Raw genomic sequence first — 18,132 nt, 5'->3', positions numbered from 1 at the left:
AATTCCTGAACCCAGCAGAGGCTCCATGGGGGCCCCGGCATGTTCCCGGAGTTCCCATCCCTCCCACCCAGCCCATCTTCAGTCCCTCGCTTCGCAGGGACCGCAGGACAGTCATTTATTTGTCACATCGCAGGAGCCGATGCAGTTTCCCCAGCTGCTCTCCCACCGTGGGATATCAGACATTCCCCTGCCGTACTCTGCAACATAAGCACTCCACTGCTGTTTAATTTCATGGACTTTCACCCAGCAGAGAAGATTTTAGAGAGAGGAGAAGGGCAGAGAAGCAAGAGCAATGCACCGCAAGGATTTCGCTCTCTCGGCTTTCCATGCTCCCAGTCCCCTCCTCACCGCCGCATCAGAGCACTTCCCTGCAGAGCATGAAGCCATGCGGCTAATGCCCCCCATCTGCGCCTCCCTCGCTCATCCTCTCCCTGGTGGGCAGCGCTGTGTGTGCCTGAAGGTACCGACAGCCCTTCCTGGGAGCGAGGGATCCAGTTGGGGCTCGCAGGTCCCTTACCCAGGCCCTTTGCTCGGTGCCTGTAGGACAGAGAACCCGCCAAAGCGTGCTGTCCTCAGAGGGACGCTGACATGGTGCCACTTTTTCACCTAGTAGCACCTCCACCTGCTCCCTTGCAAGGGATAGGAATATATAATATAAAGGAGAAGGTTTCCTGCGATAGAAAAAGGGAATTGGTTCTGAGTGGCGTGGAAACGAGCACCGCGGCTGTGTCCATCTCACTCGCGTGCCAAGATAGCCCTGCGTAGCGTGGCAGGAAAACCCACGCCAGGTGCTCCACACGGCCAGGTGCTTTGTTGAATTAGTGCAATCAGGACAGACCGGGTGTCATTTCCTTACCTTTCGCTGCAGCTAGTGGTTCAGGACCTATTTTGAGACCATTTAGCATATTCCTCCTGGCTTTCCCATCCTTGCATGGAAAACCAGATCCTCTCTCCACTGTGTTTGCCTCGCCCAGATCAGGAGCTCGGAGCTCCTCAAGAACAGGGGAGGGCCCCACGATGTCCTGAACAAGGTGACTTTGGCAGGTGACTTGCCTTCGCTGAGGTCTGTGTGGTCGGGTGGCGGGACTTTTCCACCCCTCTGGTGAGGGAAGCACTATTTCCTACAGGATACAGGGCTGCAGGAGCTTTTCCAATGGAGGTGGCCAATTGGCAGCCCAAGGGCTTCATCCAGTCCATGCAAAAATTTCACCTCCATCAGCCAAAATTTTACCTTCATCAGGTCCCAGGATTGCCAGGCAGAGTCAGTAGGGCCAAGCAAACAGGGAGGGGGGAACGAGGCTTGTACCCACATCAGAGCTTGCCAGGTTTATTTGGCCAGCTGCGGTATCACACAGAATGGCGAGGAACCGAAGTCGTACCACAGACAAAGCTGCTTTGGAGCCATAATAACCTCCGCTATCAGCCCTGCTCGGTGTCTCCCCAAGCAGGAAGCAGCGGGCAGAAACCACAGCAGGAACGGCGTTTCGGGAGGAAGGGAGATCCTAGACCAAACACCAGACACACACACGGCGTTTGGCCGAGGCAGTCCGAGGTGAAGGGCCCATCCTGGCTCCAGGAGGATATGAAAACCAGGGCTTTGCTAATTGCGAGCCAGACAGCACAGCCTCGGGAGGAGAGCCGTGCACGTCAGCGGGGCTGTCGGGCTGTTCTCTGAACAAAATTGCCTGCGAGCAGACAGACAGCAGCCCTCTGGCACCGCACCCGAGTCACCCAACCTTTCCGTCAGCTCTTCTGCACAGGCAGGGTGGAAGACGGGCTGGCGTGACGTTGTGGAAAGCCAGCCATCGCTAACTTAATTTGGTAGGCTTGGCCTTGCTGCCTGCAGGTTGTTAGAGAGCAGCACGGGCCTTGCCTCAGCGCAAAGCCCCCGCAGGCACTGCAGGGCGCAGACACCGCCTCAGGGCCTTTCTGGGGAGGCTGCGGCCAGGCCTGGGCAGGGGTATGAGCTTTGGGGCCCACCTCAAGGTGTGCCCTCAAGGGTTCGGCTTGAAGCCACCGGAGAGGGTTTTTTTAGAGCTCAGCACCTTCCATGGCCTGTTGGATTGCGTGCCAGGCAGAGGTGGGAGGCCTGGATTAAACGCGGAGGTGGGTGGGTGTCTGAAGGTGAGCACTGCCGCGGCGCACGGCAGCGGCTTCGTGCCAGACAGATTTCCACAGATTTGGGGGTCAGTGCTGAAACACAGATGTGTGAGAGCGAGGGCGAGTGAGGGGGAGAGTCATACGTGTGACTGTTTATTCAGTGTCTACAGAAACTCCTATGGACTTGGACCCGGGCCCTGACTGACTCTGGAAGAGGCGTATTCCCAAGCCTTGCTTTGTTTCCAGAATTCATTCAGGCTGCAAATAGTGTGAAAATAACCAGCTTTTGCTGTGATGCAGCCACACTTCAGCTGTGAAACACGGTCCAGATTCCTGAGCTGCTGTCTAAGGAGGAGGTTTTTGATTTATGAGCCACATTCTGCCCCCGAGTTACAGGTCCTCGTTTCTCTCCCTGAAGTGGCAGAGATGCATACAGCTGTGCCTCGAGGCCAGGACCTGGTCCCCAAAAACGGTCCCCCCTCCAGGGACATCTTTTGCGGATGCTGGATGCTGTGAAGAAATCAGTTTGATTTCACCCAGGTTCCTGGCCTGGCACAGCCACTCCTCTTCTCGGTTGTGCTGGGTTACACAAGACTGGCTTGCCGATGACAAGCACCACATCTCTGATTTTTCTTGCACTACCAGTAAAATTTAGTGCCTCTCTTCTTGTACTGCATGGATTTTCTGGAACGCGGAGATGCAGCTTTGAGTACAACACGCCACCAGAGGAAATTGGCCCAGTGTTAACCTTTGAGATAGGCTGAGTGACATGTATGATTAGTCAGAGTAAATAACAGCAAAAAATCATATTTACTGAGATTTAGTTCTCCAAAGAAAAGCACCATACAGCATGACGCAGTGGGGTCAGCTCTCCTGTGAGCGTAAGTCAGTGCCGCTCCATAAGGTTTAGCAGATTTGTACTACATAGCTTCACATAAGTCTCTAAAAGTCTCTCCTAAAAGTCCCTCCCTCTCCCCTAAAGTCTCTCCATCCAGAAGACTATTGCTTAATGGGAAAAAAGTCCCCTAATTAATGTCCAGACAGCTTCAAAGGGTCGCAGCTGAGATGTACCCTGGGATGATCAGAGAGATGGGGACCTTGGAGCCCCACTTCAATGCAGCGCTGCGGCGGCGAGGGCATGAGCAGCTCTGCTGACATTTGCAGGCACGGATCATAGCTGGGTGAGGAACAAATAATTAGGAGTGATTTATATCTGCATGATGAAAAATAATAGCTTGCACAGACAAACATGACTGCCGGTAATGTCTGTCTGCTATGGGGAGCCCCTCTTCCTTCCAGGAAGGCAACAAATTAATTGGGATATGTGGCTGCTGCAAGCGAAGTCGTAAGTTTGCTTGCTGAACGTCCCCTGTGTGCTCAGTGACAATGACATATGGGAGACAATTAAATAACTGTAGTTATGTCCAGGTTAGTGAGAAAACAGCTCCCCGTGTGAACTGGGTTTGTACCGCGTGTCTGATGCAAAGCTAGATGCATAACGCAGGGTGAAAAGAAAAGACTCGGTGACTTCCCAGAAAGTTACCAAGCTGCTTCTTCACGTCTGTCCGTGGACTTCACTGTCTTGTAGAATCCTGCTTTGTCCCAGCCGTACAGAACCCTCCCCAGTCGCCGACTGGAGTGCAGGTTTTTTGGTCTGTTTGGTCTTTTAGCTTGATCATTAGAGACCGAGCGTGTAATTTACGGTCCCACGGTTTGGGAGCTCGGCTCTTTCTCCCAGCCAACACCCAGCCAGCCAGCTCCGATTTTCATGCTGTAGGTGGACACATTCAGCACTCGGGAGTGACACAGAGCTGAACAAATCCTGCTCTCGGTAATGAATAACCCAAAGACAATCAGCTTGAGGTCAGGGTCTGACCCGCAGTGAAACACGCCACAGCCACTTGATGTAGCTGCGGGATGCACGGGGTCACACTCCTCCCAGATAAGAACCAGCCTGAAGGAGACCGGCACCAATCCAAAAACCCAGCAGCTCCGCGTTAAATCACCCCAGCCCTCGCCATGACACCCAGCCAAGGAGGCAGCAAGCTGTCCAGCCTCCCAAGACACAAGCGAGCGGATGAGACCTCTTCGGAGACATGCCCACCAGCCAGGAAATCACGGCACCCTTCGCAGCATCGCCCCAGAGACGAGATGGCGAACGCTGCTCGTGTTGCCAGTCCAGGCATCCACCCCGAGAGCACAGAGGGGAGTCTCTGGGGACGTGCAGGGGCAGGGATGGGGGAGGAAGCACTGCACCATTTTGTGCCTCCTTCCAGCGGTCCCAGGGGCAGGCTGCTGCTTATTTTTAGCTCCTGAGGTAGCTGAAATACCACCGTGATATTCATTAACTAAATCCCCATCGGATGGGAGCTGCGAGGCAGGGCGGGAGGGGGGGACGGTTGGTCTGGTTTGTTTTGCTTTATTTAATTGCTCGCTTCAGTACAGACGCAAAGCGTGGCAGGAGGCTCAGCGCCTCTCACCTCGGGAGAAGAGGGAGCGCCAGACCCGGGGGAGGCGGGAGGAGAAAAGTCAATCAGGCAGTATTTAAAAACCTACCTGCTGGGCCCGGAGGGGGCTGCAGATTTTAATGTCATTCCCAGCTTGAGATGCAGCCTGGAGAGTGAAAAAGGGGGATCTTCTCTTCCTGGATCCTTAATTGCTCGTTAAAGCATCTAACAAATGCATGGACTCATGGATGGCCCCACGCTCCTTGACAGAGGGGCTTTATCCTTGGTAGGGGGGAGGAGCATTTATAAAACTGCTCCTTTCCCCTGCTTTTGCTGGGTGTACAAAACCAAGAGTCGAATGGTTCACAGGGCAAAATAAAACCCAGTCTGGGACAGGGCTGCTCCTGTTCGGCAGGAGCAAGGAGCCTTCCTGCCCGCCGGGGCCCTGCCCCAGCTGCAGCCCCTGCAGGGAGCCTCACAGTCCCCAGAAGAGACTCCCGGGGACTGCGGGGCTGCTGCAGCTTCTCTCTGCTGGCACCGACCAAAATAACGCCCTGCCCTGTGAGCTGAGCCCCACAGCTGGCCCGAGCAGACGCGATACCTGTGGCCTGAGATGCTTGTCCCCGTGCGCTCCCGTTCTGCCATCGCAGCTCCTCGGTGTCTTCTGCTCAAACCCACCTGCACTGGGTCTCACTTCACGGGGACAGCTGCGCGTCCCAATAGCAGGAAGGCTGAGGCAGCTATTTCCCAGCACAGCAAATACGACAACCGTGACATTCCCTCTGATGCCCTGCAGAAAGCAACCCCCAGCTAAATGCTCAAAGGCCAGCAGCACCCAGGCCCTGCCCAGCTTCAGATGTGCTTTGCCATCACAGATGAGCAGATCTGAGGCTTACGCCTGTAAATCCCCCCTACCTGATTGAAGGTAACATATGAGAGGCTTCCTACCTCCCTAAATGAAAGCCTCTTGCTGCAGAACAGCCTGGGCAGCTTGCTAAGCACACGGTCCCGTCTGAAGCCAGCGGTGTCTCCGTGGGCTGGACGGCAGCCCCAAGCCCGCCGGCCTTTAGCAGGTCTTCCGTTATTTAGAACCTGTGGAAGGAGAAGAATTACAGCTGCAGCAGGGCAGGAAAGCCATACCGATGATTTATGAATATTCACTGAGCTCACAAAGCCCTCCGGGGCAGAAAACAAGCTTTTGAAATTAACTGAGCTCTTCAAGGTTCTTCGTTTGCCTTGGCTTGGAGGTGTGAGTCACCAATACTATTTCTCCAAAATGAGCAGAGTCTGTTCGGAGGGCTAGACGGATTTCTGGGCACTGAAAAATGAAGCATTCTGTGAAAAAGACTTCATGTTCATAAAGTCTTCAAAGCATAGAGACTCCACCCCATTAAGTTTTATGGGATGATGTCTCCATACAGTACTGAGACTTCTTCAGCCCGTAAGGACCTGATGTTCTGGGGACTTGAAGCTCTTTGAGTGCTGAAATCTCCAGCAGCTTCTGTCTGCAGTGCTAGCAGTTCGGTGCCCTGTGATTTTTCATCAGTTTCATTAAACAGAGGCTGCGGAAGGGTTTTGATCCTGGCCGTGCAGTCTGTGTCACACGCGCTGCCTTTCCCAGCCATGCACCTAGGTTATCGTGGTGCTCCTCAGCACCAGCGCTCCTCCACGTCTAGTCATGGCAGTGACCAAAAAAACGGTCCCTCGGGCAGCTCGGTTTGTTTTCCATCTCCTCTTCATAGAGCAGAAACACAGGAACACAGGATCTTCCAGCACCAGAGCTCCAGGGGTTGGGGACATCCCGGTCACTCAGCAAAGTGATGTTTGCAGCAATGTTTTGGAAGCACAGACCCCAGGGATCTGATTCTCCAGCGGGATGGGGAGGTGAGGCTGGCCCTACAGCTTGTGAACCCTACAGCTGCCCACAGAGACCCAGCCCGGTGGGAAATAGGGATGGGGATGTACAGGGATGGAAATAGGGATGTACAAGTGGGACAAGAGTAAAGGTAATGAAACAAGGAGGTCGTCTTCACTAGCTTGCTGTAAGCACAAATGCGGGATAAGAGCTCCTCTTTGCCAATTAATTATAGTAATAATAATTGGTTTAGTGTCAGCTGGCAGAAATGTGAGACTTCTCCAATTTTTTCAATTAACAAAGCTATGAAAGAAAACCTCTATGGATTAGCCAACAGCCCTGGGGTTCCAGGAGCCCGTGGGAGTTGCAGGAAGGCTCCTTACTGCAACACGAGCAGAGGTGGCCACAAATTCGGGTGTCCTGCCTCACAAACGAGGGAAGCATCAGCCCCTGTGGGCCATTACAGGAGGGCTGTGCTCAGCTGTTCCAAGTCTGTCTAGACGTTCCCATCCTAAATCTGAGACATCTTCCAGACCCGAGCTGTGTCAGAGCAATATCCTGCAGGAAAAGTTGCGGTTCCACTGAATCAGATTTTTCTCACCAAAAAAGATTCCATCCGAAAGTCACCAGCTGGCCCTGCCCTCCCTGCCATACTCCTTAACCACAGGAGATTCCTCTCCATCTGAGTCAGAAAGCAGTGCAGACAGCCAAGGTGTTATGTGTTAACAGGAGTTAGCCCCCGTAGCAGAGACAGGCTCGTAGGAAAGAACAGGAATTCAAAAAAAAAAAAAGCAATAAACCAGCATCTGAAAAGCTCTGTTCCTGGAGCCTTTCTGCCGTCCTTTCTGCTACAGACGGTCCCTGTTTCAGCAAGGTCACGTACGTGGTAAAACAGGGATCGTTGCAGGGCATGCATCACTCCGGTAAGTGTAGAATATACTTGTACATACCTGGATTTCCTTCTGCTTCCAAGAGGCTCTGCACATATGTAGTGCCAACTCGGCTGTCTGCTGATGAGAAATATGTGTTGGCATGAGGTGGGCTGCACAACGGCCTGTTCCTGCTGGAGCATACGGTGTGGATCCCGAAGCCCCATCCCGAATACACAGCCTCTTGCCCCTGCAGGTCTGATGGACCGTTTCTGAAATCTCCTGCTTTCAGCGTTCGTGTGACCTCTCGTTCCTTTCCTTTGCAGGCTGATGCCAAGATGGTCTGCGACGTCGTAAGTCGGATGGAGGACACAGAGCCCTTCTCTCCAGAGCTGCTGTCAGCTATGATGAGACTCTGGGCAGACTCCGGGATCCAGGAATGCTTCAACAGGTCCCGGGAATATCAACTTAATGACTCGGCCCAATAGTGAGTACCCCTGTTGACATGCTTTGTGTTAAGAAGCTGCATTTGGCCTTGTTAAAATTTTAACCAAAATGGCCCCAAAGGTGTTACTTGCCTCCCAGCAATGGATCTGATCACGGCTGTGCTTACAGACAAGGATGTGTGATGTGTCACAGGCTGCTGCAAGGTAGGAAGGAGCACGTGGGACTTTCATGTTGCCCTCTGGCCAGTCTGGGGTCCAGGACCCTGAGGCCAGGTGCTCAAACTGCTTCCAGACTGTTCAAGGTAGGTTTCTACAAACCAGCTGAGACAGACCAACCCGTGTATGGAGCCAAGGGCTCCTTCATTTGTCTGATAGATAACAGAAGGGTGTGGTGCACTTTGTACAGCTCTTGGTTTTGTTTTTCTGATAGTCCTACACCGTGCTGGTAGGTAGCTGGAGAACAACCACGGGTAGGGGAAGTATTTGCATTTCAGTCCCACCAGCTGTTGCAGTCAGGCAAAAAGTCCCCCTGGCCCTGTACTGCGTCTTGGACAGTGGTCAGTAAATCATGGTGAAGTATGAGGAACGAGCAAGCACAGAGTGATCCTTTTCCCAGTTATTCCCCAGCAGTCTGCTTTGATAGCCACAAAAATGGAGGTTTCCCAGAGTGGTGACAGGGGAATGCTCTGTCCATGCTTCTGGCTTTCGCAGTACCCCGTGTCAACAAGTTCACCAGCTGACTCATGCTATTTGGGAGCTGCTGCGTGCTTGGATTGTCTGGCACCTCTGCTTAGACTTTTCCTGGATGCCTGTCAAAACACGGACCCAAATGCCGGGGTAGCTGATGATTTCGCTCTGTGCGGTGGCCCTGGTTGCCACCCGCCTGCACCAGCTCCTCCCATCCAAGCTGGCAGGGCAGTTTGGGAGCACAGAATTATTTCTGCTCTTGCGGCGCTGCAGCAGAACGCGAGCGATGATGACACATCGCTTGGCATCGCCCAAAAACCAAATGGGAGCTCTGCAGATGTGTGGCTGGTGTCACAGCATCCTACCCAGCCGTTCCACACCACGAACGACTACATCTGAGTGACGATCCCAACGTTATGCTGACTTTTAATCATGACTGGGTGGACATCTATGCTTAATCTATATTTCATGGCCAGTAACAGCAAAATCTGCCTTTTCTTGCCAGCTTTTTTTCCACAAAATAAGGATCTGATGGCAAAAGCATACCATTAGAGATATAAATTATAGAAAATGCCAGTCCTAATTGCATTACAACCTTGTGGAAAATTCTTCAATTGTTTTAGAGCCAATTACCTTGAGGAAAGTATTTTGATTTTCCTTCCATGCACTACAGCAGTTGAAAATAACAAGCGTAGCCCTCCCAACGTGACCAGATGCTGGGCAATTCATCAGCAAGAGCTCTGAAACCACAAGCAGCTTCTAGGCTCTGTGCTGTGGTATTCACAACAATATCAACGCGGAGTTGCAGCCCAGTGCAATTATTTTCGGTGTCTAACAAAGTCTCTTGTGCTGCATTGAGATTCTCAAGCTAGTCAACGCAAAAAGAGAGGAGATAATAGGAGAAAGGATGGAAGGAGAGAAGAAACTCAGGCTTGCTGGCCTACGCACTGCTCCTTCTGCAGTCGAATCAAGGAAGCATCTAGGTTGGAAAAGACCTTCAAGATCACCAAGTCCAACCAGCAGGCTGACCTGCTGGGTCCCATCACTAACCATGTCTCTTATTTGGTTAAACATCGACTCTATCTTTTATAAAAGGGCAGATAAATGATGGGTTCAGCTGTGTGAATGAAGTACGGGGGCACACAGACCCGTATTCCCAGGGAGCTGGCGCCAGGGCGCATTGCTGTTCACCCGCCTGGATGCACCCAAGGCAGAGATCCACCACACAGAGCTGGCAAAATGGCTTTTGGCACATTTCTCACTTCTCACAACTGGGGACCCCCAAAAATAAACATCTTTCAAGAGGGTGGCAATGACACAAATCTTCTGCGGGAAGAAGAAGACCCAGACCTTTCCCTAGAAGAGCGCTCCGGTTTCCTACCCACCGGCTGAGGAAACCCCGGCCTCTCCTGCCCCAGGGTGCTGGTTCTGCAGTGGCTGGACAACAATTTGTGTGCTGGCTGAGCTGAAGGTACCAAAGCCCTTCGCAACCCGTTCAGGAGCCTCTGGGGGTTCAGCCACCATGGGCACCGGGGCCTCCAGGCCCTGGTGCCTCGCACCAGATGGCGATGCAACTGAGAGCTCACCTGGCACTTACTCACGCCCAGTGGACACCCAGTGAAAAGAGGCATATTTCTCATTTAATCTTGCAGTGCTTCGGGGTTGTTTTTTTCTGCATGAGCAAAAAAAATACAAGACAGTTTTCTCTCTCTTTTTTTTTTTTTTTCTGTTCTTCTCTCTTGGGAAAGGACTTACCTTTATTGACACTGATACAGGCTTTAAAACACTAGCAACTACAAAATGGGTTTTCATTAGGGCTGAGAAAAATAAGTCCCAGACAAGAGCTGAATGTGGAGTTCTTCAGAGGTTGAAAACCAGTGATGGAGGTGAGCTGGGCTGCCGGCCTACCGGCACCTCTCTTATTTTGGGCTCCTCGTGCTGCTGGGCTTGGCAGTTTGCTGGCAGGAGGGAACTTTGCTGCTGGGGCCAGGGATCACGGCTGCTCAGTGTGTCACATAGCCCGAAGGTGGCCGGGTGACCTGCGGGCTGGTGGCCAGCACAAGGGGAGCATCAGGAGCAGCTCGGGCACCTCCCCTCACCCCAGGTGCTGCATGCCCCTGGCCATGCTGCAAGCTTTGAAGAAACATTTCTAAGGAACCACTGCTTGGGCATTGCTCCCAGGTCAGCCGTGGCCTGGGGCATTAGCATCTGCTTTACTTAATGAAGGGACACGGGCCAGACACTGTGACTGTCCCCTACATCCTGTAGCTTCCGCAGTGACAGCCTCCGAGACAGAGCAGCCAGACAAAGCCAGCCCTGCTCTGTCACCAGGGCTCACTCCCCTGGCCAGCGCAGCAGTTGTCCTGCGTTGCTCTTCCAGGGCTTTACCTTTTTTTTTTTAACTGGCTCAAACAACAGGCCTTCTGCTCTGTGCCCTGGGAGACCAAGGCACAGGCTAATCAACAGCCTCCGAGAGCTAGCAGCATGGTTCTTATTAGTCTGTCGTTAATTTCTCTGAAAATAGATCTAATATTTCTTATTAGCCTAAGAACAAAGTGATTAATAGCTCTTCCGTCCTATCAAAGATGGGCAGGAGCACATCGCTGTCTGCTCTCCCCTGCATGCTTGCAAACTGTGTGGACTTCCCTGCAAAGTTTTACTTCTTTTAGGCTCTAAATTCAGCCTGTCTTTAGCATGGTTTTAATACCTACTGCAAAGGAAAAGCAGAAAACAGCACTTCTGCAAAGAAAAAATGAGACAGAGGAAAAGGTTCCAGAGGACAGAGGTTCCTTAAGAGGCGTCCTGTGTCTTGTACAGCAAAAAGTAAAACAATACAGACAGGATGAGAAGGGAAGAGAGCTAGAAGTAGCAGTGGGTTTTCATCATTTTTCATTACTGCATTTTTTCATCATTCCCTAAGGCAAATTTACGGGTGGGTTGAGTTCTACATTCCTAATCTCTTGATTATGTTTTTATTCCTACTTCGTCTCCTCTTCCTTTCTTGTCTCCATGCCTGGGAGCTAAATCTACCTCTGATCATCAAAAAGTCCGGGCATTGCTGATGCCTTTTCTTGTCCAGCCAATTTCTGTCTGTGGAAGCACATCTGTGACCCACATTTTGCTTTCAAAATCAGCAAAATGGAGGTTTCCAGCTGGTTTCCTTAATCTCCTGCTTTTATTCGGATGTAAAAATGGCCTTGTGTTTCCTGTCCTCGAGTTCCTCACTGGCCTGGTCAGTGGAGGACAGTGCAGAGGCAGCTTGGATCCGAAGCACCCAGGGGCAGGGACCTGCCTTGAAAAGCCCCAGACTTGAGGGAACAGAGCAGACGGAGCATCCACACGAGCACCGGTTTTCCATGTGCCTATCCACACAGGCAAGATGTGTAGGCAGAGCCAGTTTGCAAGTACACATACACAAAGAAGCCAGAATCCATCTCAAGTTATTCTCCTCCTGCTTCCAAGTACATTGAAAGATCATTTGATAATGCCAGGGCTGTGAAACTACCGTGAAACTGCAAAGCATTTTAGGCCTGCGTTCAACCCATCCGTCTTCACACGTCTGAGGTGTCAGGGCTGGGAAGCTCGCTGCTGCCTTTGGCTCTCGGTGCCGGGAGCAGAGGGAGGGAGAGCTGCCTCCGAGGAGGGATACAGACCTCGCTGTGCCTGGAGAGGGGGAGAGATGCAATTGTGTCTGCTGCCCTGGCACAGCTAGCTGCAGCCCGGATATCTCAGGGCTGTGCCAAAAACCAAGCCCAATCCGGACACCGCTTCAGTCACTCCATCTCCAGGAACTGCTCTGGCAGTGCCTTGTAGAAATGTGGCACCGACCTCAGAATAAAATACCGCTGCCTTCCCCCTCACCCTGCCTCACGTGGGGCTGCTTTCTGATCTCTTTTCTTTGCAGAGGAATTGTCTTTGCGTGCTGCTATCACCTTCCTTGCCAAAGCTCATTGCATCCCACATGCCAACGCGCACTTTACCTCGCAAAAAGAGTTAAGAAATTAGAGCCAGCCGTTGTCGTGACGTAGGGACTGCTTCTAGGCTGAGCCCCAGCAAAGCGCCATCGGAACAGGTTGCCCAGAGAGGCTGTAAAATCTCCATCCTTGGCAGTGCTCACAGCTGAGCCCCCTGAGTTTCAAACTGAATTGAGCTTTGAAGTTGGCGCTGCGTTGAATGAGGGGACAGGCTGGCTGAAATCCAGAGGTTCATCGAAACCAGTACTTCTGGGTTTGGTTTCTGGCTTTTTTCCCTGTCATAACCCTGTGTTTAAAAGGGAGAAGGGGTGTTCAGGGTCGGGGCCATTGCCCCGTGGCCGCAGACCCCATGAGCTGAGAGCACCGCAGGCGGTGAACCTCCCTCCAGCTCTCCAAGCTGCAGGTGGGAGGACAAAGGCACCTCGTGTGCAGGTGTCTCCGAGTCACTGGGACATCTCTGGCTGAGATGGGGCTGGAGAGTAATGAAGCTTTTCTAGGGAGTCTGGAGAAGAGGCTACACATGGCCAGGCAGCGGATAGCCGATCCTATTAGCCCCCCAGCCCTAATTTAGTACTTGTGCAAGTGATACGCCCAGGCTTCATTACCCCAGGCAAGTGCTCTGTGCTTCAGGACCGTGCAGCTCTGCGAAATTGCTTCTGGCAGCAAGGTAAGCGTTCGGATCGTGGGACTTGTGGGACGTGGGCATTACGCACAGCTATCAGGACACGGTCCGTTTTAATGAGCTGCAATTGTTGCTGGCTCTCTCAGACTGAAGAAAGAAAAATTATAGGTCAAGGTTTTGCATTAATATTCCCATCAGGTGCATAGATTTCATTTTCTTATCACAGCTTTTGCATTAGAATATGGTTTTCTGTCCGCCCTTCTTATTCGTGCCTGTCACTTGAGCTCATTTGTGTTTAATTGGGGGGAGTAGCAGCGTAAATGGAACAATCCAATTAATTGGGATGACTGCATTGCACTGTTTATTGAACAATCCACCTTTGTGTCTTAGAGCCCAAGCAGACAGGGAAAATACATCACGGGCAGAGATGTAGATACATTTGTCTGAATTTATGGTTTAATTTACCCCTGTAAGTAAATATACCCACCAACTTTGAATAATGAAGTTCCCCCTGCGATAAGCAGAACAAAAGAGCTGCTAAAGGCCGGAGCTGGCTGGCTGGAGTCGCCAGCGTTGCGCAGTTCCCCCAAATGAGATGCAAATGGGATTTGCAGGGAGGAGCAGCTCCGCGACGTCTGGTGGTGCCAGGTCTGCAGTGGGGCTGGCTCTGGTAGCGAGGCCTCCGTTATCCCAGCCTGGGGGCTAAATGGCAGCCTCGCAGAACTGAGGGCTCGGTGGAGGTCCCAGGCTTCAAGGTTTGACTCAGAAATTACGGGATCACGATCGTGACATGGCTACATCTGAGTGTGAGCTGGAGCAATAGCACAACGGGAAAGATGTGCTCTTGGAAAGCAGCTGGATATTTTCCAGCATCCCAGCCTCAGTCTCCGTTCATCTGGAGACCCAATTTCACCAAAATTAGGTGTAACATCTCTTGGGGCTGCCTCTGTTGGCCCAAAGCAGGGTAGAGGCCGTGTCGCAGTGTTTCTGATGTGGCTGTTAAGCAATGCTCAGCTTCCCAGCCCACCAAACCCTGCCAGGAGGCTGTGAGGACTGCGCTTCCTCACCGGCAAGCCCACCGACAAGTAGGGATGTGAATTCTGCAGCCAGCTCTGCTTGGCTATGGAGGCCAAAACTGGTGGCACAGCATTGTCTCCTCCCCTCCTAATCCACCTTTACCCAAAAAAATCTCTCCAAGACCTGCGTGAACAGACCCAGGGGACAGCCCAGACCGCTCTGTGGGCAGGAGCAGAGGAGTTCTGCAGGAGTTTGCTCCTCGGGGGCCAGGTCTCAGCGGCACCTTCCTCCTCCATCCCATTCTCCACTGCCACGCGCCGTCATAACCAATGCTGCGTTTGGCCTGGGGCTTTGTAAAATCTCTCTTGACTAAATAAATTGCTGTTTAATGACCCGCAATACCGGTCGGGGCTGTCCAGTGTTAGTGAAGCCCCCACCCAAAGGGGTAGGACGAGGGCAGTAGCTCACATTGGTGCTCTCATTTGCACCAGGGGCTTTTCTAGTGAAGTTTGGATTCTGTTGGCCTGGACGGACACCAGGGCTGAGGGCAATGGCTTGTCCGGGGTACAAGGCTGCAGGAACGGGGTGGCAAACACTGAGCTCCTGCGGGGCCGCTTTGCCTGGACGCTGCCAGGGTTTGGAAGGAACCTCTTCCCTTCCCATGGCTTGTTCAGAGAGCCAGCACCACCAGTAACCTCGCTTCGATTTCCCCCCAAAGGAAACCTGTTGAACCATAGCCTTGAACCCTGCCTAATCTGTTCCCATCGCTGACTGACAGCTCCAACAGAAACGGCTCCTTCCTCGCAAAGGGCTGCGGGTGACAGATTCGGTGCAGAAAGATCTGACTTTTTTTTGGCCGAGTATTTGTGTATTTTTAGGCTGTGATGTCCTTACGAAACCAGCTGGAACTGGCAGGCTGCCACCACGGGCTGGGGTGGGTTGGGTTGGTTTTTGTGTGTGTGTGTGTGGTTTTTTTCCTTTTGTTTGTTTCGCTCCAGTTGTTTTCTCACTGATACCCATCTTCTACCCCATTTCCCACTGGCTCTGCCTTTTGGCCGGCACCATGGGCTCGCACCCCCCAGCCACGCAGCAGGACGGCAGCTCTAGGGCCGGGGTGCCCCCTGCAAGCCCCCAGCACTTACCCCAAACCCTGAGGTCCTCGAGAGCTGGGCAGCTCCAGCCTGGCCCCCGGGGAGCCCAAATTTCCCTCTCCTTTTTTGCACCTTGCAGTTGGTACCATGTGCGCTCAGCTCTGCTGTCACAACCCCTGCGAAGCGAAGGGCATCACTCGCACAGGGATGCTCTCGGGGGTCTCGGGGCCAGGTTGGGACCTGGCTGCTCCCAGCGGTGCTGCAGGTCTGTGGTGCATCAGCCAGCAAAGCTGTCAGGAGCCCGCTGCTCGCCGGGGCTCTTCTTCACATGCCCGGCGTCAGGTCTGGCACCGTCTGCTCCGGGAGGCGAGCGCGGAGGTCGTGCCTGCTTCCCGATGGATTTGCTGTTCATTAGAAATCCTTAAATGGCAAAGAATGGCAGGAACGCGGGGATTTCTTTGGAGGCAGGCTCCGGGACAGTGCAAAGCATCTTCCACGTGGGTCTGCAGACACCGGTGGCGACGGAGTGACGGGGTGGCCCCCGGCTCCAGGCCCAGAAATCGTCCTGGCTTGGAAGGAAAGGGAGATGAGTGGCTCAGGAGGAGCCACGCTAAGACCAGGACAGCCAGGACAGGGCAGGGCAGAGCAGCCCTGTTCACACGGGATGGATTTATCTCCCTTTTCCCCTCATTCCCAATCTCGCTGCCCCCCAGCCTCTTCCTGCACCTGGTTCTCAGCACAGTGCTCCCCTCGCTGCCTGCAGGGCAGGTGCCGTGCCTCCGTCCTTCACCCCCACCCAAATCCTGACCCCCCCAGGGGCTGTGCCGTGCCGGGGCAGCACGAGGCATCGGGCAGAAAGCCTTTCAGTCCCTGCCAGCAGCATAAAGCCCAGCCCCTGCATGCACCCCCCACTAGAGCAGGGGAAGAAGCGCAGCATCGCCACGCGCAGGTGTTTAAGGTTATGAGTAAAATCCGAAACCAATCATGAGCTTAGCTTAAAAAGCCCACGTTTTTCAGTATATATTAAGACAACCATTGGAAAATTGCTTTTATCTGCAGCTTACTAAGCCCCCTGGCTTAGGCTGTAAAGCCTTTTGTCTGTGAACAGGAGGGCTGGAAAGTCCTTTTTTATTTCCTTAAGCAAATAGTCCATCTAATATCCAGCCTTGCGGGGCCAGGGCTTTAAGAGAGAACAAAAAGGAAAAAAAAAAAAAAAAAAAAAAAAAAAGTAGCAAACACTGTGATGCTAGGAGCAGGCAGAGACGAGGATGCAGCTCCATGAAGGGCAGAGCAGGGTTGGGGGGCACAGGTTCAAGCTCCTCACGGTACCCGTGAGCACCAGGGCACGTTGACAACAAATACACATATTTATGAAATGTTGAAGCCCATGGTGGTGAGAGCGGCGAAGGATGAAGCAAAGCAAGGCAGCAGCCCTCAGCCTGGCACAGGTGGGCAGGGGAAGGGCTCAGGAGGTTTTGGTGTCCACCTCCATGGCCGGAGAGCCCCGGCGCTCAGCTGAGGCAGTCGTGTTGGAGTCAGGATTCACCTCGTGGAGCCCCGGGCAGCAATCGTTACACCCACTAATTGATCTAATAGCCCTAATCAGCCCTGCAGCAAATGCCACTTTATTTCTTGCTTACCCAGGCCAAGCGCTGAGCCAGTTTTCAACCCGCACCGACTGACTTCCAGCTGCTTTTTCGGCGGTCCCCCCACACCACGTTTCTTGGTGCTGCCACGCTGACGGCCACGACTGGGGACAGGGCTCGGTGCCACACATGTGGCCAGTGCCACGGGCTGTGCCAGGCTCTGCTTTCCCCCAGGATTTCATCCTCAGCCCCGCAGAGCTCTGCATGGCTCTCCATCAGCCACCGCGGCTCTACCAAGGCAGCAGGAGCGAGGTGATGAGCATCGCCCAGGTCAGGGGCTGGGTTCATGCCAGGTGTGGCCTTCCTGCCTCCTTCTCTTGGAGAGTGACAAGAGATTCCTATTTATTTTTTTCCCCTGAAGCCTGAGGATGCACCCGCTGATGAGACGATCATTGATCTGGGCAGGGCAGCCGCAGGCAGCCAGACACGATGCCGCTGCGGCACCAGCTCGCGTGCCGCTCTCCCATACACCAGCCCTGCCAGCCTGGCGGGCCAGATGCACCTGAGGCTGATTTTTTTGACCTTTTCCCATCACTACAGGCATCCAAACCCCCGGCTCCTATTTTCCTGAGCCCCTGACAGCCCACATCCATGAGCAGGCTCCGGGAAGGGCTGATGGGTTCGGTGATGAGGGCACAGCTCAGTGCCCAAGGAGGCTGGAGTACGGGCAGAGCAAACACCCATCCTTGTGCCAACCCCCCTGCCTGCACCTTCCCCACCTCCAGTACTTACAATGCATTTAGGTGTTTGAATGAACGGAGCGGGCACCTCCCCAGAGGTCCCCAGGGTCTATTTGTGTTGGGAAAGGAGGGGAGAAATGCTACGGAGCCTGGCTTTTAGGCAGAGCCTTCTCCAAGCTGTTGGGAGGGGAGGGAAGAGATACAGGGGAAAAGAAAGCAGGCACAAACCGCACCGTGGAGCAGCGCCAAGGAAGTGTCAGCTCTGATTTTGGCATGGAGTCCCAGCCTCCCTCTTGCTGGGATTTATGATGCACTCTGCCTCGCTGTAACCCCTTCCCTGCTGGCTGCGCTGTCACCCGGGGCCGAGCAGCAGGTTTGCTGGGAGCACCAGCATTGAAAAGAAAGTCAGTGCCCCAAAACCACCAGCCCAGGTCACAAAACACCCCGTGAGCTGTCAGCAAGACTCTGACAGCACTTGTAAGGGCACAAACTGGCATTTCCCAGCCCATCGGTATTGCACGGGGTACCCAAGGTTTTACAATAAGCATCTCCAAATCTTCACTCAGGAAAACACCGGGCATGGCTTGGTCCTGAGCAGCAGCACTGTCAGTTTGAACATGTCCAGCCAAACAGTTCCCTGGGCTTGCAACACACAACATGAGAAACGGTGAGCTGGGGATGTGCTGAGCAGCGAGGCC

General features: G+C 53.3%; 1 protein-coding gene across 2 annotated transcripts in view; it reads left to right on the top strand.

Moving 5' to 3' along the window:
* The window catches only part of GNAO1 (G protein subunit alpha o1), a 134,929-nt gene that overhangs the window by 78,913 nt on the left and 37,884 nt on the right, over positions 1–18,132 (top strand). For both annotated transcript variants that reach the window (XM_035336429.1, XM_035336430.1), the window contains exon 4: positions 7,598–7,758. In XM_035336429.1, coding sequence (XP_035192320.1) covers positions 7,598–7,758 — 161 coding nt within the window. The remainder of the gene's footprint in view (positions 1–7,597; positions 7,759–18,132) is intronic.

This window comes from Oxyura jamaicensis, chromosome 11 (assembly GCF_011077185.1).
Source record: "Oxyura jamaicensis isolate SHBP4307 breed ruddy duck chromosome 11, BPBGC_Ojam_1.0, whole genome shotgun sequence".
NCBI lineage: Eukaryota > Metazoa > Chordata > Aves > Anseriformes > Anatidae > Oxyura > Oxyura jamaicensis.
This window is presented reverse-complemented; position numbering and strand designations above follow the sequence as displayed.